Genomic DNA, 25,540 nt, shown 5'->3' on the forward strand with positions numbered 1-25,540 from the left:
AAAAACATGGAAAGATGGAGGGCTAAAAACATGGAAAGATAGAGGGATAAAAACATGGAAAGATAGAGGGCTAAAAACATGGAAAGATAGAGGGCTAAAAACATGGAAAGATAGAGGGCTAAAAACATGGAAAGATAGAGGGCTAAAAACATGGAAAGATAGAGGGCTAAAAACATGGAAAGATAGAGGGCTAAAAACATGGAAAGATGGAGGGCTAAAAACATGGAAAGATAGAGGGCTAAAAACATGGAAAGATAGAGGGCTAAAAACATGGAAAGATAGAGGGCTAAAATCATGGAAAGATAGAGGGATAAAAACATGGAAAGATAGAGGGATAAAAACATGGAAAGATAGAGGGCTAAAATCATGGAAAGATAGAGGGCTAAAAACATGGAAAGATAGAGGGCTAAAAACATGGAAAGATAGAGGGATAAAAACATGGAAAGATAGAGGGCTAAAAACATGGAAAGATAGAGGGCTAAAAACATGGAAAGATGGAGGGCTAAAAACATGGAAAGATAGAGGGATAAAAACATGGAAAGATAGAGGGCTAAAATCATGGAAAGATAGAGGGCTAAAATCATGGAAAGATAGAGGGCTAAAAACATGGAAAGATAGAGGGCTAAAAACATGGAAAGATGGAGGGCTAAAAACATGGAAAGATAGAGGGCTAAAAACATGGAAAGATAGAGGGCTAAAAACATGGAAAGATAGAGGGCTAAAAACATGGAAAGATAGAGGGCTAAAATCATGGAAAGATAGAGGGATAAAAACATGGAAAGATAGAGGGATAAAAACATGGAAAGATAGAGGGCTAAAAACATGGAAAGATAGAGGGCTAAAAACATGGAAAGATAGAGGGCTAAAAACATGGAAAGATGGAGGGCTAAAAACATGGAAAGATAGAGGGATAAAAACATGGAAAGATAGAGGGATAAAAACATGGAAAGATAGAGGGCTAAAAACATGGAAAGATAGAGGGATAAAAACATGGAAAGATAGAGGGATAAAAACATGGAAAGATGGAGGGCTAAAAACATGGAAAGATAGAGGGCTAAAAACATGGAAAGATAGAGGGATAAAAACATGGAAAGATAGAGGGATAAAAACATGGAAAGATGGAGGGCTAAAAACATGGAAAGATAGAGGGCTAAAAACATGGAAAGATAGAGGGCTAAAAACATGGAAAGATAGAGGGCTAAAAACATGGAAAGATAGAGGGCTAAAAGAGCAACACTGCGAGGTTATCAAAGATACAGAAATTGCAAAAGTACCCAAACATTAAGTACAGACAGGATTAACCCCAATACCAAAATAGGGACAAAGTGGGTGACGTGGCTCTCTTTTTACCCAAACAAAGCCAGATTTTCTCTGTTAGGTAGAGACATTTTCATTTCTTTTGTTTTATAACCAAAAATTCATCATGAAAGTGTACATTCATAGAGTGACCCTAAGGCGAGCACATAATACGCCCGCCTGAAAGGCGGAAAATTGAGTTATTGGTTAGGCAAGAAAAGTGGAAGGTGGCGACTTCACCTTTGACCTTCTGACCTCAAATACAATAGAATTCCTAGGATCTATGCTAGTATCATACACACCAAATTATATGAGCCTAGGTTAAGTTCAACTACCGGTAAATTTATCACATTAACAAGGACTTCAAAAGGGTAAGATGAAAGCATGTCACTGTGACCTTGACCTTTGGACCTTAAAATCAATAGGCTTCCTGAGATCCATGCTTGTATCATACACACCAAATTATATGAGCCTAGGTTGAGCCAAACTGGAATTATCCCGTTTACAAGGAAAAGTTAATGGACAGACAGACGGATGGACACCGAGCATGATACCATAATACGCCTGATCTAGGACGAGCATATAAAAAAGAATTTAAATACAAATTCACTAGAAAATTGAGAAGCCTCCAATTTAGAACAAATCTGCTAGAAATATGATATTACATTCCTACCTTGTGGGGACATGAGTAGATTGACATCCTCTAGCACATCAAGAAATAGTTCATTCCGACGATACTTAATACCTTCTCGCCTCCATCCAATCTGTCCCGTTACTTGATTGGTGATCTGTGCTTGCTCCTCTTTGCTCTATGGGTAACACAAATATTTGTGATCATTTAAAACAATGATTGTGATTGGTTGATAATGAGTATTATAGAGCAACAAGGACATGCAACAATAATGTTAATTGGTCATTGCCATTTTACGATTGCCAACTAAATGTATATGTTAGTGTCTCGGGTCCAAGGTATTTCAATTCAATTCAATTAATTTATTTACAGATAATGCAATATAAAATGTAAAAAAGGCAAGGAAATACCTTGCTGAAAAAAAATAATAACAGAACATAAACAAGTTGGATACATTATTAACAAGTCCACATAAGACAACTAATAATAAAATGTGAATCCTGTTTATAACATAAAACAGGCCTGGGTATCACAAACATTTGGAATCAAATATACATTTCCGATTGATTGATTGATTGATCGACTGATTTGATAACATCTGAGCAACATTAGTTTGACATTGGAGCTTTACCTCAAGCTTGAAACAATGCACTGTCAATGGGGGAGGGGGGTATTATCAATGAACCATTCATTATACTGATGCCTTCATGGAAAGTGAGGCTTTAAGGTATGTATTTCTCTTAAAACAAGTTTAGCTTACCGATGACTTGACTCCTTGTTGTGTGATATAAGTCTTTAGGATTCCTGTGTCTGTGTTCTGTGGATAGCCATAGTCAAGGATTTCTGAGGAAAAGGCAACAAAATGGTCATTATCATTTTTTGGCCAAAGAAATAACGAGACAAAATTACAAATTAATGTTAGTGTCACAATGCAGTAGGCCTATACATTGTCCTTCGATATGCAAAGGGCAGAAAACATCTAACAATGAGAAATACCTTTGCTATTCCACAATCATTGAAAATTAAGCTGGCTTTTTTTGGGTAAGCTTTCACTTGCTAGACTACAAGCGTCGTCAGATTTTCTTAGCTGGCGCTATTTCTGATGCAGCACAACTGAGTATGGGATCGTACGTATAGGTGTATTGTCCCAAGTCTCTATTCATACTTTTCATGCTGCATCATTAACAGCGCCAGCTATGACAAAAGACTGACAAAACTTGCAGCCTACATGTAGCAAGTGAAAACTTACAAACAAGTGGAATGACACTGGCAGTCTCACATACATTACACGCTTCAATATAGCAGCAGTGCCGACTTTGAAAACTACTATAAAATAATTATTCACAAAAACACACAAGCCATATATGATCAGGGTTCCCACAGAAATTTGAAAACAGAATTCCATGACTTTTCCATGACTTTTCCATGACTTTCCATGACTAAATTGCTGCTTTCCATGGCTTGCTTTCTGGCACGGTTTCCAAAATCAGACACATTATGATGGCCTCCATAACCTCCCCTCACAGCCATCCATTCCACCCACTACCTTACTCATCACATGTACATGTATTATCATTGGTATATGGTCTGTTTCTGACCAGGGTAAAGTACCATATTTGTTTCACCAACATCAAGATTCAAAATTGTCTTGAACACAAACTCATGTAATTTCTTGAAAGGGGAATCCAGCCATGGCCATAAAATGTTGTGTTGGCCAGGAGAAAAATAGATTAAACAGAATGGTGAAAGTTTGAAAGAAATCGAACAAGCAATAAGAAAGTTATAGCTGCTTTAAAATTGAGATCACTAATACTATGTAGATTTCAAATTGGCAACTGAGTAAGTAAATTATGACAAGGGGCAAGGACAACTTTCTCATAGGCCATGTACTTTATTATCAGGGATTTGTGGTTTTCTCCTAAGTACCAACTCCCCTGGGACAGTGATCTAAATATAACACAGGCAGCATGTTGTTTTATGTCCTCATGAAAGAAAAATATAATTTGAAATAAAACTTTTGGGAAAAATGTCATTTTAGCCATAATATGTATTAGAGTACATGGAAGAGTAGTCCTTGCCTTACATCACTATGACATCCTATATGCGGCCAATTTGAAGTCTTCATGGGTATAGTGATTACCAATATTTACAACTTTTAAAAATTCATAACTTTCTTGTTGTTTGTCCAATATTGTTCAAACTTTCACCTATCAAATTGTCTGATTTTTCTTTTCCTCATAAAAACAAGTTTTTATTTGGGTTGGATTCCCCTTGAACTAACAGATTTCCATGAACTATTTATAAATTTTCAGAGCATAGCATGCAGATCTTGTCACAAAAGTGAACTATACAATAGATGTAAATGTCAAATTTTCCAGGCATATTGAAATTAGGATCCTGAATTCACCTTTACGAAAAAACTTCCTCATAAGTCAAGGAATTCTGTTTTCAAATTTCTGGGGGAACCCTGAATTATATGAAGATGAAACACTTTACATACGTCAAACATGAGCCAATTATTACAAAAGAGTGACATTTAAGTTTTACAATGAGGTGACATGAAAAGAGGCTAACAAAGACATCCTCATCCTAAAATTCTCAAGATAGTGCTGCATTTCACTCTACATTACAAAAAATGAGGCCATTTGTAATAGAACTTGAGGACACCAGCTAAATTAACAAGTGTATTTCTCTATTTGCTCCAAAAATAATGAGGATATCCTGAAAATTGGACATTTGATGCCTAATTTGGTATATCATTAAACTTAATTTTCAAGTAACTTTTCCAGAGAGGACACATTATTTGACGCTAAAATAGCGATTGAAACATCTTGTGTAACTTTAAGAGATTCAGAACCTTTTGAATGTGTTGTGTTCTGAAAGCCATGCTGGAAGTGCTTGATCAGTTGTGACTTGATATGTCAACTAATTGCCATGAATGTTGAGTAAAATTGTACAAAACTTGAAATATAAATTCTCTAAAAGCAACAAGAACGCAAAACTGGTTACAAAATGTGACATATTAAAAATACATTGACTGATGGCATCTTATATCATTGCAAATAAGATGAAATATTCTGCAGTTTGGTTGTCCAAATTTAATGTCAGGAGCAGTCAATTTATTCATGGCCATGAGTATTTTGAGTGAGGAATGTGGATTGTGGCTGTGTTATACATGTATATACAATTTTTTTTTTATTAAATGTTATTTCAACCTTGCTAGCACTATTACCCAGGGAACAAATCATATAGCAGTAGTACTGGCAACTAAGTAACACTGCAATTATAGTGAAAGCTCTGTGGAGGCAAGGGACGCCACACCCTTTCAGATTTCCACTGTAGAATTTGGGATGTCACAAAACTGGGAAAATGGAAACTATGAACACCAACTATAATAGCAGAGTGTGATAATTAAGTATGAGAGAACTTTGCGAGACAAGACAAAACATAAATCTGCTATAGCCATGAGGTAAATGCAATTCCCTGACTTTTTCCTGACTTTCCAGGACCACAATTTTTTCCAGGATTTTCCATGACCGTAGGAACCCTGTATGATACAATACTATTTTCATTGACAATTAGTGACATTTTCCCGTGATCATGCGACCCAAGACTTGTCAGTGATACTTGATTACCCATATGTCCACATTTTATGAACTATATCTCTAAACTTTGAAAGTTTTGACAATAATCTAGCAATTACCTCCAAAATGGCCAAAGTTCATTGACCTTAAATGACCTTTAACCTTGGTCATGTGACCTGAAATTCGCATGAGATGTTCAGTGATACTTGATTACTCTTATGTCAAAGTTTTATGAACTAGACCAATACACTTACAGAGTTATGATGGTAATTTAGCAAATACCCCCAACATGGCCAAAGTTCATTGATCTTTGACCTTGGTCATATGACCTGATACTCGCACAGGATGTTCAATGATACTTGATTATTCTTCTTTCCAAGTTTTATGAACTAGACCAATAAACTTACAAAATCATGATGGTAATTCAACAAATACCCCAACTTGGCCAAAGTTCATTGACCTTGATCATGTAACCTGAAAACTCGCACAGGATGTTCAGTGATACTTGATGTTCCAGATTCATGAATCAGATCCATAAACTTTCAAAGTTATGAAGGTAATTCAACAGGTACCCCCCAACTTGGCCAAAGTTCATTGACCCTGAATGACCTTTGACCTTGGTCGTGTGACTTAAAACTCAGGCAGGATGTTCAGTAATATTTGATTACCCTTATGGCCGAGTTTCATCAACTAGGTCCATATATTTTCTCTAAGTTATGACATTCCAAAAACTTAACCATAGGTTAAGATTTTGATGTTAATTCCCATACATGGTTTAAGTTCAATGACCCGAAATAACCTTTGACCTTGGTCATGTTACCTGAAACTCAGGCAGGAGTTTCATGAACTAGGTCCATATAGTTTCTAAGTTATGCTGTCATTTCAAAAACCTATGGTTAAGATTTGGTGTTGATGCCGCCGTCGCCGTCAGAAAAGCGAGTCTTGCTCTGCTATGCACGTGAGACAAAAACAGGTAACATTTCTTGATTGTGGAATAAAGAATGTATTTATGATGTCTACACATTAATCAGATGAACCATTCCAGCAAGGCCTGTATGATGTCCCAAGTAGTTGACAATCAACACTTGAGAGAAGATGGAGTTTAAAGATATGCACTTCACGCATACATGTAACTTCCAAAACTACGGGGAATATAGTACCAAACTATCATAATCTATATTACTGGAAGTAAACTGGGCACAAACACAAATGCTTGGTTCTGAGGTTGGGCAAAAAAAATGTTAGGCTCATTGATTTTGCAAACAATGAAGACATATTCTTTTTTAAATAGTTTGGTAGCTGCGCATCCTCTGATTATGATCTGAACAATGCAATATCCACTACACACAACTGGGAATTTAAGTCTGATTTTTAGTCAGACTTGCTTCTTACCATCCAAGAGCTCATAAATGAGAACAAAGTTGTTCTTAATGTTATCCTCTGTGACCTTGCCAAAGTATGAAGTCATGACCTCCATAAGCTTGGCCAGAAACTCAAAGACCATTGGTGCATTCACATTCTGCTTGGTCACAGCTGCAACCCAGATATTTCCCCGCTTAATGTGAAAGAAGCTGGTTCGTGCCATATTGGTGACGGGGGAACGCACCTGCTGGCGCGCATGGATCACGTTCACACGGAACGCATCCACCGCATTTCGCCTGTAAAGGGGAGGAAAAGACCAAAGGTAAAATAATGATGGAATGCTTAATGTATGTTCTGAGAAAGGATCATCTCTTACATGTGAACAAGTTGCTTTTTCTATTGTTCAAAATAATAATATACTTCACATCTGGTAGAGTGAGTTTCCTCACATTATCTATGGTGAAATGTGAAGAATAGCAATTAAAAGACACTTAAGCAATTGTACAGGACATGACATGAAAAATTACAAAACATCAAAATTTAAAGTTTATAGCATTCAATCAGTTCATGCCGACTTTATCCAGATGCACGTAACATTCAGTTTCATACACAATCAAACTTTACAAGACAATCCACTTGCTTTTTGGAACAATATGGTCACTATGGTGAACAGGGAAACTGTACTCATGTGTTGCATAACAGATAAAACATTGTAGCATTTCCTTTATGCTGGAATTGTCTATTTGCAGGGTTTATAATATGAAAAAGATTACTATTACCTTTTGGGTGAGGTACTTACATGTAGTGTATGTGACTATTACTATTTTGATGTTCAACAATTTTTTTTTAGTGTAACACACATAAATATAATAATGACTAACCACAGGTCATCATGAGACAAAATTATATGAATTCAAATTGTGGGATAATGAGCTCCTTCAATATCAACTAGCAGCATGTCTCATAATAAAACAAAACAAAAAAAAGGATGCTATCCAAAATCTGAGATGCAAGGCTTGTTGCCATCCCAGACACAGGAGCATTTTAAAAACTTGGGAACCTCATACTCACCCTATGTCATCCCGAAAGACTCGAGATATCAGGACCTCCCCCTTGTGGTTGTAAATAAACAGACCTCCTAACATCTTAGACTAGCTCATTGTCCTGATTTAAAAGAGAAAAATAAAGAAATGAATTATGAATAACAGTTGATCATGACAGCTACATGTACAGGTTGTGAAATAATTATTAGACTTGGGGGAAAAATTAAGCTCCAATACGGTTAAATCGTATGGGAGCTTAAATATTTCCCAAATTGTATGTGTATCTCACACAAAAAATACATACACGTCTTCAGAAGGTTTCATAATCAATAAATATGGTTCGTTCCTAAAATGACAATGAGAGCGAAATCTCTTCAATTTGAGACCTAATACTTCATAAGTTCATTCATTGTAGATCTACTCAGGCATATAAATGTAAATGTAAGAAACAAATTCCACAGACACTCATGATGTATTCAGCGCTTTGAATGTGGACACAAACGGAAAGACAAGAAAATAAACTTAAACCACTCTCAAGAACAGATAAAAATTAAACAAAATACAAAAGATAATGTATTTGCAACTGAGCCATCCCTTCGTTGTTATATGGAGCCCCGTAAAGTTGTTTTTAGAGAGAAAGAATATCAGACAAGTAGATACAAGAAGGTGAAAGTTAAAACAATATCGGACAAACAATAAGTTAAGAATTTGTACAAGTTAAAAAAATTGTTAAGCGCTACATGTATACCTATGGAGACTTCAAATATGCCGAATTGGTGAAATCATAAAGATGAAAAGCATGGACTACTCTGCATTCTCTCAACCAACATTTTATAACTAAGGCTGCATTCCCAAATACACCAGGATAGACCCAAAAGGAAAAAGATTACAACACCACTGTGATCTCTGGGCATTGTGGCATGCACCTGTAGCCCAAGATACATATGGAAGATACAAACTAATGAAGAGTTTTGAGCCCTTGTCATGTCTTTCAGATGGTGAAACAAATCCAGGTCAGTCACAGACGTTAAAGGTAAAGGCCACAGCCAAAACATTTTGATTAGAATCAATAGAGAAAAATCAATCAAGCATAATGCTGAAAATTTCATCATAATCAGATGTAAATTTATTACATTTTGAAGTTTCATTTATTTTTCACAAAAACAGTTATACGCACATCACAGTGATATGGAAATGAGAGAGGTGATGATGTCCCTCGCTCACTTATGTCTTTTGTTTTTTTATTGTTTGAATCATACAAAATTTCATTTTTTTATAGATTCAACAATAATGACCAACTTGACTGAACCATAAAATGCTAAAACAATGGTAATTCTACATGTTCAGTGAGGAGAAAACTCTGTTTCACAAGACAATGAGGAGCAAATAAGAATATTGGAAAAAGTTCCACATGCACCCCCACCAAAAATAATAAAAGATTGTTGAGACTTCCGATATGTTCACTCCAGATTTTTTCATTTTTTAAATGTTGCTTACCTTAGTTGAGACTCGAACTCACTTCGTTTTATCTGCAGTCAAAACCTCTTCCCGCTATGCTAGCGAGAAGTGCTGATACCAGAATGGGAATTTTAACAATTATCAGCCAATAGTTTGATTAGTCTAGACTAAATAAACCGATGTCTATGGACAATTACACGCACTAGATCCTGCTCGAAATTTGACAGAATAAAGCCATATTTTGGTATATATTTCCACTCCCCCATCATATATGTTCTATTTTGTTAGGGCTAGTTATATTATTCTAAACGTCCCTGTTTTTATTTTCAGGCCTGTGAGTGGGGTTTCAAAAAAATAGCGGAAAAATTCCAATGAACTGCGTTGGCTCACTCACCCATACATAGACTGAAGAGCTTGGAGGCCCGTAAGTACAGACAATGTATTATACATGTAGGCTTTTTTATAGCAGTAACGTTAGATATAACAGTGGAAACCCGATTTTCCGATCGTTTTTTGTACATAAAATGTCACATTATGAAAAAGAAATCACATCCATATTTACGAAAAAATGTTTAAAATTCAGAAATATGGTACCTTAGACCGCAGTTACCGCTAATTCCTTTGAAATAATGATCGAAACATCGTCATCTTCGATCCTTTCGTTGGACAACGTAAGTTTCCATCTTGGATGACGTCATCATCCTTACAGAGGTATTTACCAGTCACAAAATATCGCCATTTGAGCCGCTGCTTTGCGCTTGTATGCCAACAACGGCAACGGTGCACGGTGTGATCCGCACATAGAGATGTATACTAATTATATATCTCTATGGATCCGCAGCAGTTTCATTCAAAACTTCGCGAAGGCAAAAATACAAGGCCCCGTAACGTGTATATTCACAACACACACATTCTGCTCGCATCCATTTACCTAGACTTGTTTTCCAGCCGTTTTGGATAAAATAGCGGAATTTTGACTAAGAAAAAACAGAAATGGACCAAAAAAGCGGAAATTGAAATCGGTCTTAAAAATGAAAATAGTGGATTTCCGCTAAATAGCGGAGATTTCACAGGCCTGTATTTTCAATTTTAATGGGGAGTGCATGTTGAACTCTAACCAGAATATTTCATATAAAAAAATACAAAAGGAATAGTGAGTGGGTGGTGTCATCAGTCCCCTCATTTGCATACTGACAAGGATGTGAATATAACTGTTTTATGAATTAAACGAAGCTTGAAAATGTCGTAACTTATTTTACATCCGATTTTGATGAAATTTTCAGCATTATGCTTGTTTGATATTTCTCTTTTTATTCAAATCAAACCTCAAACTTTTTGTTGGGGTGGTCTTGTCCTTTGATAATCATCTCATTGAAATACATCTGTAAAAACCTCACAACACACATACTGCATATTGTGATATGCATGCTGTAGCCTCGTCAAGAAACAAAGAAAACAAGATGGCGACGCAAACATCATGGCAAATTTTCCCCATCTTTTAATAATGTTTTCTAATTTTTTTAATGAATTCTTGTTAAAAAAATGAAATCAATAATAAAATATTGTAGAAATGTCAGAAATGAAGTTGCATACCATTTACATGATTTAGGGCTAGATCTTTTAAAAGGAAAGATGAAATCTCTAGAGCGAAAGTTTCAGTTTTTTCCCAGTACACGCACATGAATAGGATGCAATCCCTGGCTCCGTGGCGAGTAGGCACACGTTACTCATATGATGGTGGGCCCCAAGTCTGCGCACCTAATAATTTGAGTTAAGATTTAAAATAAATTTCTTCTAATTTCACAAAATCTTTTGGTTTATAGTGTTCCTTATATTATTAAGAGTAAATGTACAAAATTTCTCATTAAAAAATGAAAGAAAATGTAGGATTTTCTTGAAAAAACTTCGGAAGGTCATTTTCAGATTGAAAAAATAAATGGTACCCCATGTCTGCGCACTCATTCAATTTGCACACGATTCAGGGATTTTGATGACAAAGGCTGCATTTTGAGGCTGTCACATGAAATGCCCTGAATTCATTATTTTCCCACCATTTTGAGTCAGATTTTTTTATGAATACCTGTCTATGTATTGCATGTGTAAAGTTCGTGCTCGTTGCGTATCTTCTTTTACTAGAATCGTGCAGACATGCATGGCGGAACTGACCATAACATTAGACAATCAGTAGGGCCTAGACCCTAGTGAATGATTTTTACTCTCTGGGTCTGGGAGCCTCCTGGCTTAGACAGTGATTTTCCGCGATCGTGGAAAACAGACAGAATTCAGAAATGGCCTTTTGAAACGGAAAGTGGCATTTCAAAATGGAAAACATAATTTTCCTCAGGATACAGAGAACAGCAAAGAAAAATATTAATACGAAATACAAAATACGAATATTAAATGGGTCAAAAGATCTTGTGAAATAAGATGAATTTCATGTTAAATCTGAACTCAAATAGTTAGGTGCGCAGACTTGGGACCCACCATTATATAAGTAGGGGGGGAAATACGCGTTCCGCAGACCGCACTGCATCGTATCCAGATCCAATTATGATACAACTACGACTACCCTGAAATACACATTACAATTCCTCCGCGTATTCTGCTAGTGCCGGGAGCCGCAGACAGTGCCAGAAACGGCCAGGCCATGGACGGGCACGGTACAGAGAAAAGAAAGTTACTAAATTGTAAATCCAGCAAATTCTTTTCTAAAATAACACAGTTTAATACATATTATACATTAACAGGAATGTTTGGATACACTTTACTAAACAAGAAAATAAATATATACAAGTCAAAATTGTGTTTTAAAAGAGGAACACACCCACCTTCCTACGTCCACACGACCCGGCTCTGTATCAATTCCTGTATAAAAGCAATGCAATGGCAGCGGAAGTTGGGCGGATCATGCAGTTGACATAAAATGGTCATAGATGGCGCTAAAAGAAAGATCATCGTAGGTACATTGGCTCCTCAAAGACTTGATATGAGCAGATATTTCTTTTATTCATAAAAAAAAATGAAAATAGATTTTGATTCGTCATGAGGAAGAATCATTCTCCATAGAGTTAAGTAATTTCGAATAATATCTCTATAAATCATAATCATCATCACCATCATCATCATCATCATTATCACTAACAGTAATCATACTTTACTCATCCTCAATTTTGCCTCATTTAGTATACAGGATTCTTATTTAGGAATACCCACCAATATCTATTAGATAAATTGTAACTTTTGCAAAATAAAGCACTTCGTGTTATTTATAGTGCAGCTTTCCGTTCACATACGGACCCACTTTTTCTAGAAAGTAAACTGTTGAAAGTCATAGACCTGTATTTATTACAGTTTGGGAACTTCATGTTCAGTTGTATAAAATAGCCTTATCAATTTAAACAGGTTAAACATATCCAATTCTCATTTGGGTTTTGATACAGCCTAGTATATTCATTTAAAGAGATCTCGAGACATTTATTGATTCTCTCCATGATATATTGGACATATTAACAAAAGATGATGAGGTTATTCTTTTAGGGGACATGAATATTTGTCTATTACAACAATCAGCACTGACCAAAAGATACAAGAATATTTTGAATTTATATGGTTTTAGCCAACTTATAACAAAACCCACCCGAACTACACCTACCACTTCTTCATTAATAGACCATGTAATTTGTAGTAAAGAAGAAAATATTTGTCAAAGTGGTGTCTTTGAAATTGGCTTAAGTGATCACTTTTTAACGTATTGTTCAAGGAAACTTATCAGGCCTGTATTTGGGCAGCATAGAACTATAAGCATTCGATGTATGAAAAACTATTGTGAAAATGATTTTAATTTCGCTTTATCTCAAATCAATTGGTCTGTTATATTTGAATGTAATGAAGTGAATATTGCTTGGTCACACTTCAAAAGTATTTTCATGTCAGTAGTTGATAAGTGTGCACCTTTAAAACAAGTAAGAATTAAGCAAAGAACAGAAAGATGGATGACCAGTGAAATTATTGGTTTGATAAGACAACGAAATATAGCTTTCAGGAAAATGAAAAAAGATATTGGTAATTTAGAACTCGAAAGGAAATTTAAACTATTGCGAAATGTGGTACAAAGGAAAGTGAGGAAAGCTAAAGACGAATTTTTCCAAAATCAAATTGAAGACAATAAACATGATTCTAGGAAATTATGGAAAAATCTCAAAGAGTTAGGTGTAAAAAACAAACAAAAAAATATTCAGAAAAGTGTTATTAATATTAAAGGGGAACTATGTCATGATAATCTAAAGATAGCCAACGAATTTAACAATTATTTCACAACAGTGGCCGATAAATTAGCTTGTGAGCTCCCCATTACGGACAGAAGTGAGTTTGGGGCCGACAGTCCTAATTCAAAAAAACTTTACGACAATAAAGGTATACAAAAAGGCTGTTTTAATTTTTCTCCTGTCACAGAAAAGTTTGTATTAAATGAATTATCCAAGTTGAAAATATCAAAAGTACCGGACTTGACTTGGTTCCTGCTAGATTTTTAAAGGATGGTGCAAAAAACGTCTTTATTCCTTTAACTTACATTATTAACCTATCTATTTCAACTTGTACCTTCCCTGATGAAATGAAAATCGCTAAAGTCACACCATTACACAAAAAGAAAGACAAAACTCATGTTGGGAATTATAGACCTATTAGTGTGTTAAGCATAGTGTCGAAAATTTTGGAGAAATGCGTGTATTCTCAAATTGAGAAATACTTTAAAGAATACAAAATCATTTATGAATTTCAGTCTGGTTTTAGGAATGGTTATTCTACTGAAACATGTTTAATTCACTTGTTGGATTTTGTTAGGAATGAAATTTCCGAAGGCCGTTATGTTGGAATGGTTCTTCTTGACTTACAAAAAGCATTCGATACGGTTAATCATGAAATACTCTTAAAGAAATTAGAAGTGATGGGTTTGAATTTAGCATGTTTAAATTGGTTTAGGTCTTACTTGACAAATCGCCGCCAAGTGGTATCCATGCAAAATGTACTCTCATATTCTATGCCTATAAAGTGTGGAGTTCCTCAGGGGAGCATATTAGGTCCCATTCTTTTTATGTGCTATATCAATGATATGTGTATTTGTGTTAATGAAAGTAAATTACTTTTATATGCAGACGACAGTGTTTTACTCTATTCTGATACAAGTCCTAAGCTGATCGGTGAAAAACTTAGCTTAGAATTATCAAATTGTGTTAAATGGATGACAGATAATAAACTTAGCTTACATGTTGGTAAGACCGAAAGTATTTTGTTTTGTTCGCGGGCTAGGTCTAAGCATACAGATGATTTCAATATATACTATAACAATCAATTAATTAAGAGACAGAATTCCGTGAAGTATTTAGGCCTGATATTAAATAGTGATCTCTCATGTACATCTATGGTTGACTCTATTGTCAAAAAAGCTAATGCTCGCTTGAAATTTCTATACCGGTATCAAAATTGCATGAATACGAAATCCAGACGCATTTTAAGCTTTTCATTAATACAGTGTTTATTTGATTATGCTAATGCAGCATGGTACTGCAGTCTTGGAAAGGTTGATCAAAAAAAGTTTAGAATTATTCAAAATAAGATTGTTAGATTTATTACTTGCTTACACCCAAGAACACATGTTGGGAAGAATGAAATCGAAAAAGCTGGCCTTCTTCGCATAGACTTGAGGTCGCAACAACTTATACTTCACCATGTTCATAAAATTTTCTATTCAAACGAATATCATTACATCTCAAAAAACTTTACACGGTCATCTAATATTCACGAGCATGAAACAAGAAATAGTCTGTTTAACTTTGTTGTACCTATGAGAAAAGGTCAAATTGGCAACACATTTTATTATAATGGTATACATTTTTGGAATTCCCTCCCTAATCATGTTAAATCGGTTAAGACTTTTACACAATTTAAAACAGTATTGAAACAACACTTAAAAAATGTCCCCACTCTGTAATGTTAAATATTCTTTCTAATTTCATGTGTATCATGTAGTCTTATATATAACTATTTAGTTATGATTTATTTTAATAATCAACTTGTTTTACATTTTATCATCATCTTTTGTTGTTTGCGTGAAAGTTTGATGTCAAACTTATTTGTACTTTTTCATATCTTAGGTTTTACGATTCATGAATCTTGTATTAGTTACGATGCATTTAGCGCTATTTAAAAACTGATTATAGTATAATTTTCATATGTAACCTAGAAGTAATGATCGTTTACTCAACCTGTTTTACAATTATTTTAATCATATTTTGCGTAAATGGTTTTCATGGCAAACTTATTTGTTTTTGTCTTTTCATATATTAAGTTTTACAATTCTTCGCGTAATTTCAGTGGTCTAGACTTAATTGATGTAGTTTGTAGATTTCTATAGGTGTTTTTCATATATGTACATTGTTGTCAATTACTGATGTAAGGACCCCATTGGAAATAAGCCATCTCGGCTTTCATGGGCAATCCTGTCAAGGTATACACTACTGTTCATATTTTTCATGTACTTGTTCACAGTTACCTGACAAATAAAATCAATCAATCAATCAATGATAATGTACTTCCCAATATTTTTGATGCCATGTTCCCTAAAATCAATTTTACTATAAATACCCCACGAGACACTCTGACGAACTTTATATACCACTTTACAGAACTTAACTGGCAAAAAATACATTCCTATTCAAGGGTCCTAAATTCTGGAACTCCCTATCTAATAATGTTAAAGACAGTGTCTCTTTAAATTCATTCAAACGTAAACTAACTTGTACGTCCTGCTTCAGTCCTATATTTCTTCGCAACGGAACCCCGGAACGGAACTACCACTTCGTTATCTTAATTATAATTCATTTTTCATTTTTATTGCTTTATCTTTTCCAGTTACATCATCTTTTGTTACTTTAACAGATCAAGCTGTTTTGTGGTCAGCCCTTCCCCATCCTGACTTTTCCTCCTTAAAAAATACTTCTTATGTTATCTTGTCTTGTATACTGTCCTGTCTCTTGTTTTGTCTTGTCTACTATGTCTTGTCCCGGAGTCTTGTCATTCCCCTCTCTCTTTCTGCTTTATTTCTATCTAGTGAGCAATATATTCTTTGATAGCGACGACAACTTTGTATAAATAACTTTACATTTGTTCAGTAATTATGTTTACATCAATATGATTTCGAAGTTTTGTTCCTTCTCTTTTTTTTCTTTCCTGTATAATTATATACGCATATAATGAATAGTCGACAATATTTTATTCATTTCCAAGGGGGACAAGTGAACCCCCTCGTTTCCATTTATGCTCAATATTATACTGTTTTAAGTAAGAATGCTCGTCTGTAAAATTGTACTTGATTTATATTACTTTATATTACTTTGTATCATGTTTTGAATGGAAATGGAATAAAGAATTGAACATCATCATAAATAGTCATCAACATCATTACCATCCTAAATCATCATTTAAGAAAAACTCGTTACCCATAATTATAGAGGCCAGTTAGCCAGTATATGTTCCTTTCAATGGTCATGAAGGACCATGTGCGAAATGGTGTAAAGAAAAAAGGGGGGAAATACTCATGTTCAACCTTGGGCTCGAACCCGTGCCCGCATCGCATGACCACTTGAGACGCATTTCTGACGCTTTAATGATGTTGCGAGCACACGATTTGCTTTCAAGGAGCACTTTTAACGGGCTTTTACCTAATATGTACATACATCTCCAGCTAGGTGATAATGATAATGATGACTATGATGTCCTATGGAAGAATCTGCCTTTTGTGGTATAAAACTGAAACTGCCACTTCTTGGACCATCAGTTAGATTATTTAGGTCTGCTTGTAGCCTGTCACAGTCATCCTCAATTCTGATCTCTCTAAACAGTTTAGTGTCATCTGCATATATCTTTACTATGCTCGTTGACATTCGGTCCGCAAACATTACTTTCAGGCAAGCCACTTATAACAAAAACGAGGAAAGGGGAAGAGGAAAGGGAAAGGGAGAAGAAAACTAAGAAAAAACATAAAAAGGGAACACGGTAAGAAAACGGGAAAAGGAAGGAAAGAAGAACATGTGAGAAAGAACAATTCTCCCCAATATATACAAATACATTATTAGCATGATTAGGGAAATGAATTAAAGATGACGAAAAGGCAAACAAAATCACGTCAAAATCTATCTTCATGTTAGATTTTCATGAAAAGGTGATTTTTAACTCGATCGCTTCGCTCGCTCGGGACTTTTTTAAGCTACTTCTTGCCACAAGCGCCATACTGGGCCCCCTCGAGCTATATAGAGCTTCGCCCTTATGCGCACAGTCATGACAGTCATAACAAAACTCCTGTTCACCCTAGCGTACAAAAAAAGGACAGAGAAAAGGAAAGAGAGAAGGGTGATATATAATATTAACTTTTTAGAATTATGTCCAAAATTATCAAAAAATTTGATTTTTGCAATAAAAGTGTCAACATTTTGGCTCGCTCGCGCTTTTTTTGCCCGATACACCATATCGCCCCCTCAAAAATTTTGCCTTATGACGCCATTGCCTGTTCCTTATGATCGGGAAATTGTTGGCTCTTGCCAAGGGCGAGCTGAAAATGTTTGAAATTCGGATTTGACTGAAGAGGGGCATTCTAGGGCTTGTACATTGGAATTCAAGATCATGCGAGCGTGAAGCGAGAACTAAAATTTTTTGATATTCAGACCAGAAAAGGGGGCCCGAGGCCCCCCCCCCCTATTGGTGGAGCAAAAATGGTGGAAAGGAGGGAAAAGAGAGGAGAAAAAAAGAGGAGGAAGAAGAGTGAATAATATAAGATGAGGGGAAGAGTTGACTTGGAAAATAAAAAGAATCTTTCATGTCACTAGATCTATTGCCTGTTAGGTGATTTTCAGATCTTATTCAATATGGAGTTTAAATAGTAAGTTTGGAAGTCAATATGCAAAACATATTTCATCTCAAAAATCGAAGCTTCATTATTTTGTGTGATTTACTAATTTAATTTTAAAAAAGTGCTATGTAAACATGTTTTATGGTCTGAATATTAACATATTCTGCTCGGCGCTGTGGGCTCGCAAATTCTGATTTATCAAGCACCTATTATTCTCGTGTATTCCATAAAGTTTTCAAAATATCCCTTTTCAGGTCTGATTGTCAAAACGTATCAGCTAGCGCTGCACGTTCGCATTTTGATTGGCGAGTTATGTATGTCTTAATGTCGATTATACAACAAACGACTTTAAATCCCCTTTTCATGACAGTCATGTATAGAAAAAATTTAGGCTCGCAATTCGCGCTCGCTTTAGGCTGATGCATCCTATATAATCACACAAGTCCAGTTTTCAGGCCATAATATCATCAGATTTTGCGCCCTTCATAGGCATTAACGGATAAGATATATTTAATGATTAGATTGTCCCTTTTCTCTCATCTCGCGCTTAGCAAGAGGAATAGGAAGATAGTCATCATTTTCATAATTATGATGACATGTCCTAGGATGTCCCTGTCCTATGTCAAACCTCAGAGTAATTATAATGAAAAACATCAGCTCTGTATGAAGTGCAATCCATATCCACCTCACAATTTTCCTACAAAGTGCTTGAAATATAGAGCTAAAATTGACTCTTTTTCACATCAGAATATCAAATAGTTTAAGCTCGCGCTAAGAATACCTATTCTAGGTCGGTCTAAATATGAAACACGCGCGTGCAAGTTATTCAGATACTCAACTTGTTCTCTTAATTTATATCATTATTAAGTTTCAGATCAAATATAAAAAATAATCTGCTCGCGCTTTGTGCTCACATTATTAATGTACGAAGATCCCCTATCACCTATAACTAATTCTTTTCATAGTTTACAAAACATGAGTGTCCCATTTTTAGGTCAAAATCTCGATTTTTCACGCTCTTATTTGCACTCGCATCAATTGTTCAGTTATATAGCTATCCTGTTCACAATTACAAAAATTGATTAAAATTTTCCATTCTTTATGTAGAAATGTCAAAAATTTTCAGCTCGCGCTTTGCGCTCACAATATTTGATTGCTGAAATATGTAACGTCTTCATGGCTAGGTGCAAGCAGTACTTAACAGGTACCTTTTCGATCAGTTGAAAACGTATATATAAAAAATTTCTACTCACGCTTTGCGCTCGCATTATTAATGTAAGGAAGATCACCAATTACGTATCTTTTTTATGATTTATAACACGTGAATAAAGTGTCTCGTTCAGTAGGTCTTAATCTCGAAATTTTCCTCTCGCGCAATGTTTAGTTATATACCTATTCTGTTTAAGTTAAAAAAAAGTGCTTAGAATTTTTATTCTCAGGTAAAAATGTAAAAAAAATCAGCTTGCGCTTCGCGCTGGCATTTTTCAATTTTAAAATATGTAACGTCTTTCATGGCTAACTGCATGCAGTCTTTAAAAGGCACCTTTCCCATCAGTTCGTTTCTGCTCTCGCTTCGCGCTCGCGGTAATTATTTAGTTGCATACACGATTTTTCAGGATAACAAACATTGCCCAGAATATTCAAATTTTAGGAAAAAATACATAACATTTCCAAAAGAATTATAGGATTATGATATTATATATTTATGTTGATTTATAAGAATAACGCTAGAAGTGACTATCAAGACTACAGCTTCAAAGAAAACCAAAAATCGTCTTCAAGCGGCCGATCGGGGAAAATATGGTTGAAAAAAAAATCCTCCTTCCCCTCCCCCAATATTGACGAATTGAATTGAATAGAATTTATTTTATACTTCACAAGATAACAAAATATTAACATAATACAAGAAATGCATTTGATTACTTGGAAAATACAAACGATAATGGCAGTTAATAAAGTGAAATATGAAGGAACGTGCATAAAAAGCAGAGCTTGTATGTCTGCAGGGGCCGATTGCACGAAAGGGTCTTTCCAAGGACCGTCTTTCGTGTCGCCCATCTTTTATGATACGCTATGAAATTTATGATAAAGAATAAGATTCGTTAGTTTCAAATTCGTTAAATCAAATTTTATACAATTTCATGATATATCATATCATTTTATAAACAAATATTTTGTTAATTTTAACGGACGAATGAAATATGTTTGCAGATGATTTATTTAAGATGCGTTTCACATGGCGCATCATAAAAGATGGGCGACCCTTTCGTGCAATCAGCCCCAGGTTATGAAATTCGTAAGGAGATCGGACACTAAAGAACAATCAGACTACAAAGGAAAAGCCAAAGATTAGCGAAAAATCACGGGGTAAAGAATTAGAGGGAAAGTAGACAATGTGAAATAGAGGAGGGAGATGAGGGAAGAATAAAAAAAATCAAAAACTATACGACAGTATACCTTTAAAAAGGTATAAATCAAATGCAGCCAGTGCGTCTTAACGGTGTCCATATCTGCACAAAATAAATGATTTCAGTTTACATTTAAACATACTTAAGGATAAACAGCTATGTAGTTATTTCGTTTGAAAGATTTTTATTCCAAAACCTTGGTCTTTCAAATACAATTGTTCTTTGAGCAAATAACGTGAAATGAGTCCCTTTGGCGGGTAGGAAAAGAATGGATGAGGTTGTTTCTTTGAAACAAGGAAGAGAACATTTCCGGCAGATCACCTTTTGAGAGTTGAAACATGAATGTACCCAAATGAAATTCGTAAAGATCAGGAATTTTCAGGATTTTTTTTTTAAATAATGGATTTGTATGTGCATAAATGTAAGATTGGGTAATTAACCTAATTGCCCGCTTTTGTTATTTAGATAACATTTCTAATACCGTCTTGTTTGTATTACCCCAAGCCAATATACAATCGTAATAAAATGAGAGTCATATATAAGTTTAAGCTTGCTTAAAATACCAATACTTCTAGAAGTCAATTTACACAAGTAATTAATGTGACACTTCCAAGACAAATCATGATCAATATAGAGCCCAAGAAATTTGGTAGATTTAACCTGTAATAAATTTACATTATCCATGACTACTTGACCAGGGGCCCGTTGCAGAAAGAGTTGCAATCAATCGCAACTCTCGAAATCACGCGCAACTTGATTTTCAACCAATCAACAGCGCGCAATTTAGACTTGCGATTGATTTTTTTGACTTGCGTTTAAACGCAACTCTTTCTGCAACGGGCCCCAGGTAAACTTTTGAGAGAATTACTGAAAATCATAGAATTGGTTTTCTTAACATTAAGTGACAACTTGTTAGCTGAGGTAGCTCTAATCCAAGGGCTGGATCTGCCTCTGTGTATTTAGGAATTCATGAAGAGATATCTAACCAATCCAAAATGCGGACGTAAGCACAGACTGGAAATGTTTTATATTTTGACCTTTAAAGGGGGCAATCACTTTGATTAGTCATGGAAAAGAAGCATATGTCACTATATAATTGTAAACCAGCTTTTTATCTTTGTTAATGTTTTTTATCGTGTATATAGCTGAATTTGTTACCCTGTATAAAGATGTGAAATAAATAAAGAAATAAATAAATAAATAAATAAAATATAAACAATAACTCGAAATCCGAGGAAATATATTGGGTATATACGGACGTGAAAACGGGATACTTTAGTACAACAAGATTATACAGTGCGTGTCAAAAAAGTTTACACTTTATACTGTAAAATTGTACATTTGTAATATCCTGAAGATTTTTCCACATTCTAATATTGGTACAGATCCATTAAGGAAATGACGATATAACTGCCGAAAAATATTTCCGCTTGAGTGAGCACCTTTTACTTTTGAAAAGTTAGCATATTTATTAACCAATTACATAATTACCCAACAAGAAATGCTACTGCACTGCGTATTCCTCATGCAAGGACAATATTTGCTCAGAAAACACTGATCAGTACAGGGCCAAAGTTATGGAATTCTTTGAACTCCAACATTACCGGGTCTGTTAGTATTTCTGTTTTTAAAAGGAAATTGAAACTTTTATTTTTGAATAAGTACATTTATGATGTATAATTGTTTTTATTTTAAATACATGCAGAACTATGTGATTAGCAATATAAATTCTGTAAAATGTCTCGACCAACTGGTACATGTACATGTAATCCTATCATTAAGTACTAGTAGTCATTTCAATTGTATTTTTGTTACAAATCTCTTATCATTTTCTATCTTGTAACTTCTTGCTTCCCCCCCCCCCCCGTTTTTCTATCTATCTATTTTTTTTATACCTACCTTTTTTCAACATATCCATTATTCTTCTGTAAATAGTTTTTAACCACATAGTATCCTCGTATAACCTTAGTACAACCTATTTTTTATTTTTTTTTTAATAATCAACCGGTTTAGCTAGAATCAAGTTTTGCTTTTAAACAAACAAATAATGTATTGTCTCAATACTGACGGACCGTATAACAAGCCTGGCTTCCAAAGGTCTCCTCGTCTTCCTTGTCTTTATATTACTTTCCTTAAATAATCGATGTTTGTTGCTTTTTAACGTTTTCGACATATGCGTCAGCATATAATTGTACATGTATCTTGTTATATGTTACTTTTTCAAGGAGGATCAATAAAGTTCATTCAAAGTTAGTGAAAAATGATTTGCACAGGACTTTGAAATAGTTATGCGAATAAAAGTAGACATTAATCATGAAGAACACGCGGACTTAAGCTTGATTTGAAGATATATTTTACCTTTTTTTTTAAAAATTGTTTCCTTGCCCAAAACACCTCGAAGAGTGATTGCGCCCCATCCCACTCCCCACACATTGTGACGATATTTGCTTTACACTGAGCTGTAATTTACATGAAATGGCAGATGCTTGATTTTCATTTTGTTAATCATTGTCAAGCGGCTTGGGAAAAGTGTGGAGAAACAAGTATTAAGTGAAAAATGAAATGTAGGCCTAACCCACTTTAAATGATAAAAAAATTAAGTGAAAAAATGATGGAGATGTCTCAGAGAAACTTTTGTTCAGATTCAGTTTTGTCCTCAGATCCAGCTGGCACAAAAAGGGCAAAGGTTGTGCTCATACGTGTTGAAATTTCAATTTGGGTGGCAAAATTGTTACAAAATGCTTGAATGTATCCGGGGTTTTTTTCAATTAACTAAAAGTGCAAGGGAAATGTATGAGAAATGTGTTGCAGGGTAAGTTTGACCGAGTGTGTAAACAAGCATTTCGCGCAAACAGATTTCTGCGAGTTTTACAAAAATCGACAGTGCTCACTCAAGTGTAACATTCTGCCAAAACCTTTACTTTTATCGGATAGATGACACCCAAACCCAAGATTATATGTGAAAACTTTTTTATACGCACTGTATATGGCCTTAAATGCGAGTACAAGGAATGATGAACACAAAGGCCCCCAGCAAATCATTTTTCATAAAGTTATGAAAACAATATTTCTATGTGTAATACTATAAAATGTATGATATAACATAAAATGGCATAATATGAAATAATTTCTTCTTCCACCACTACGTTTCTCTTTCTTTTCCCCAGTTTCTTTTTTGTTTGGCCAGTCGGGGGGGGGGGGGTGTCCCCTCCCATCCCTGTAATTACGTCACTATATATCCCTATTATGGACCACCATTCATACATGAATCCAAGACACATGCTCCGGCGACGATTGCTCTGGTGACAAATGCTCCCCAAAATGCGACATTTGCTCCGCCGGCATTTGCTCCACCGATATTTGCTCCGCCGACTATTGCTCCGCCGACAGTTGCTCCGCCGACATTTGCTCCGCCGACAGTTGCTCCGCCGACAATTGCTCCGCCGACAGTTACTCCGCCGACAGTTGCTCCACCGACAATTGCTCCACATTTAGCGACAAATGCTCCACCGACAAATGCTACCCGAACGACACATGCTCCGGCGACAATTGCTCCGCCAATATTTGCTCCGCATGTAGGGACAAATGCTCCTCGAATAACAATTGCCCTGCTCACGATTGCTCTACCGACAGTTAGACAAGACACTTGCTCTGACGAAAATATTTGTAACATCCTTTTGCGTTACATACTTTGTTTGTATTATTTTGTTTTACCATTCAAGTTGTTGTGCCACTTTATATCATAGGCGGATCCAGTGGGAGGGGCCCGAGTCCCCCTATTAGCGGAGCAAAAAAAGGGGGAAGGGGAAAAACGAAAAAAAAACAGGGAAAAGAGAGAAAAAAAGAAGAGGAAACAAGTGAAAGACTTGGAAAATAAAAAGAACCTTTCATATTTCACTGTATACAAATTTCGCTCGCACTTCGTGCTCGCATTGCCTGTTAGTTGATTTAAATATCTTGTTCAATATGGAGCTTAAATATCAAGTTTGGAAGTCATATGCAAAAGATATTTCGCCGCGAAAATCGAACTTTCATTATTTTGTTTGATTTACAAATTGATTGTTTTAAAGTGATTTTTAAAAATGTTAGTTTTACGATCTGAACATTAATAATTTCTGCCCGTGCTGCACGCTTGCAAATATAACTTATCGGTTACCTTTATCATTTTCGTGTATTCCATAAAGTTTTCAAAATATCCCTTTGCAGATCTGATTGTCAAAACGTATCAGCTAGCGCTGCACGCTCGCATTTTGATTGGCAAGTGATGTATGTCTCAATATTGATTACACAACAAATTTCTTAAAATCCACATTTCGTTGACAATCTATCAAAAGTTTCGGCTCGCGATTTGCGCTTGCATTGTTTGTTAAAAATGCCTTTACTCACGCATCTTATTCATAATTACCAAAGTTCTTGAAATGTCCAGTTTTCAGGCCATGATTCCGTGCCCTACTTAGGCATATTAGCTTAATAAATAAGATAAATAATTTTATAATTAAATTGTCCCTTTTGTTTCATCTCGCACTTAGCAAGAGGAATAGGAATAGGAATGTGATGACTTGTCCTAATGATGTCCCGGTCTCTTGTCAAAAGCTAAAGTAATAATGATGAAAAATATTAGCTGTTTTTTAAGTACGATCCATGTTCACCTCACAATTTTCCTAAAAAGCGCTTCGCGCTCGCATTATTTGATTGCTGGAATATAAAGAGTCTTCATGGGTAACTGCAAGCAGTCCTTAACAGGTACCTTTTCGATCAGTTCAAAACGTATATAAAAAATTTTGCTCGCGCTTTGCGCTCGCATTATTAGTGTTAGGAAGATCCCCAATTACTCATCCTTTACATATTTTACAAAA

The 25,540-nt window shown here is 35.2% G+C and overlaps 1 protein-coding gene across 2 annotated transcripts in view; it reads right to left on the reverse strand.

Annotated features, from left to right (window-relative positions):
* Positions 1 to 12,266, reverse strand: part of LOC121427614 (AP-2 complex subunit mu) — a 31,194-nt gene extending 18,928 nt beyond the window's left edge. Inside the window, exons 1-5 of one of the 2 annotated variants that reach the window (XM_041624104.1) lie at positions 12,203 to 12,266; positions 7,945 to 8,037; positions 6,904 to 7,169; positions 2,688 to 2,770; positions 1,970 to 2,105 (exon numbers count right to left, since the gene is read on the reverse strand). In XM_041624104.1, coding sequence (XP_041480038.1) covers positions 1,970 to 2,105; positions 2,688 to 2,770; positions 6,904 to 7,169; positions 7,945 to 8,018 — 559 coding nt within the window. In that variant the 5' untranslated portion in view covers positions 8,019 to 8,037; positions 12,203 to 12,266. Of the gene's footprint in view, positions 1 to 1,969; positions 2,106 to 2,687; positions 2,771 to 6,903; positions 7,170 to 7,944; positions 8,038 to 12,198 lie in introns of both variants that reach the window. The other variant, XM_041624105.1, reaches the window with a different exon arrangement.
* Positions 12,267 to 25,540: the final 13,274 nt, after the last annotated feature.

This window comes from Lytechinus variegatus, chromosome 14, assembly GCF_018143015.1.
Source record: "Lytechinus variegatus isolate NC3 chromosome 14, Lvar_3.0, whole genome shotgun sequence".
NCBI lineage: Eukaryota > Metazoa > Echinodermata > Echinoidea > Temnopleuroida > Toxopneustidae > Lytechinus > Lytechinus variegatus.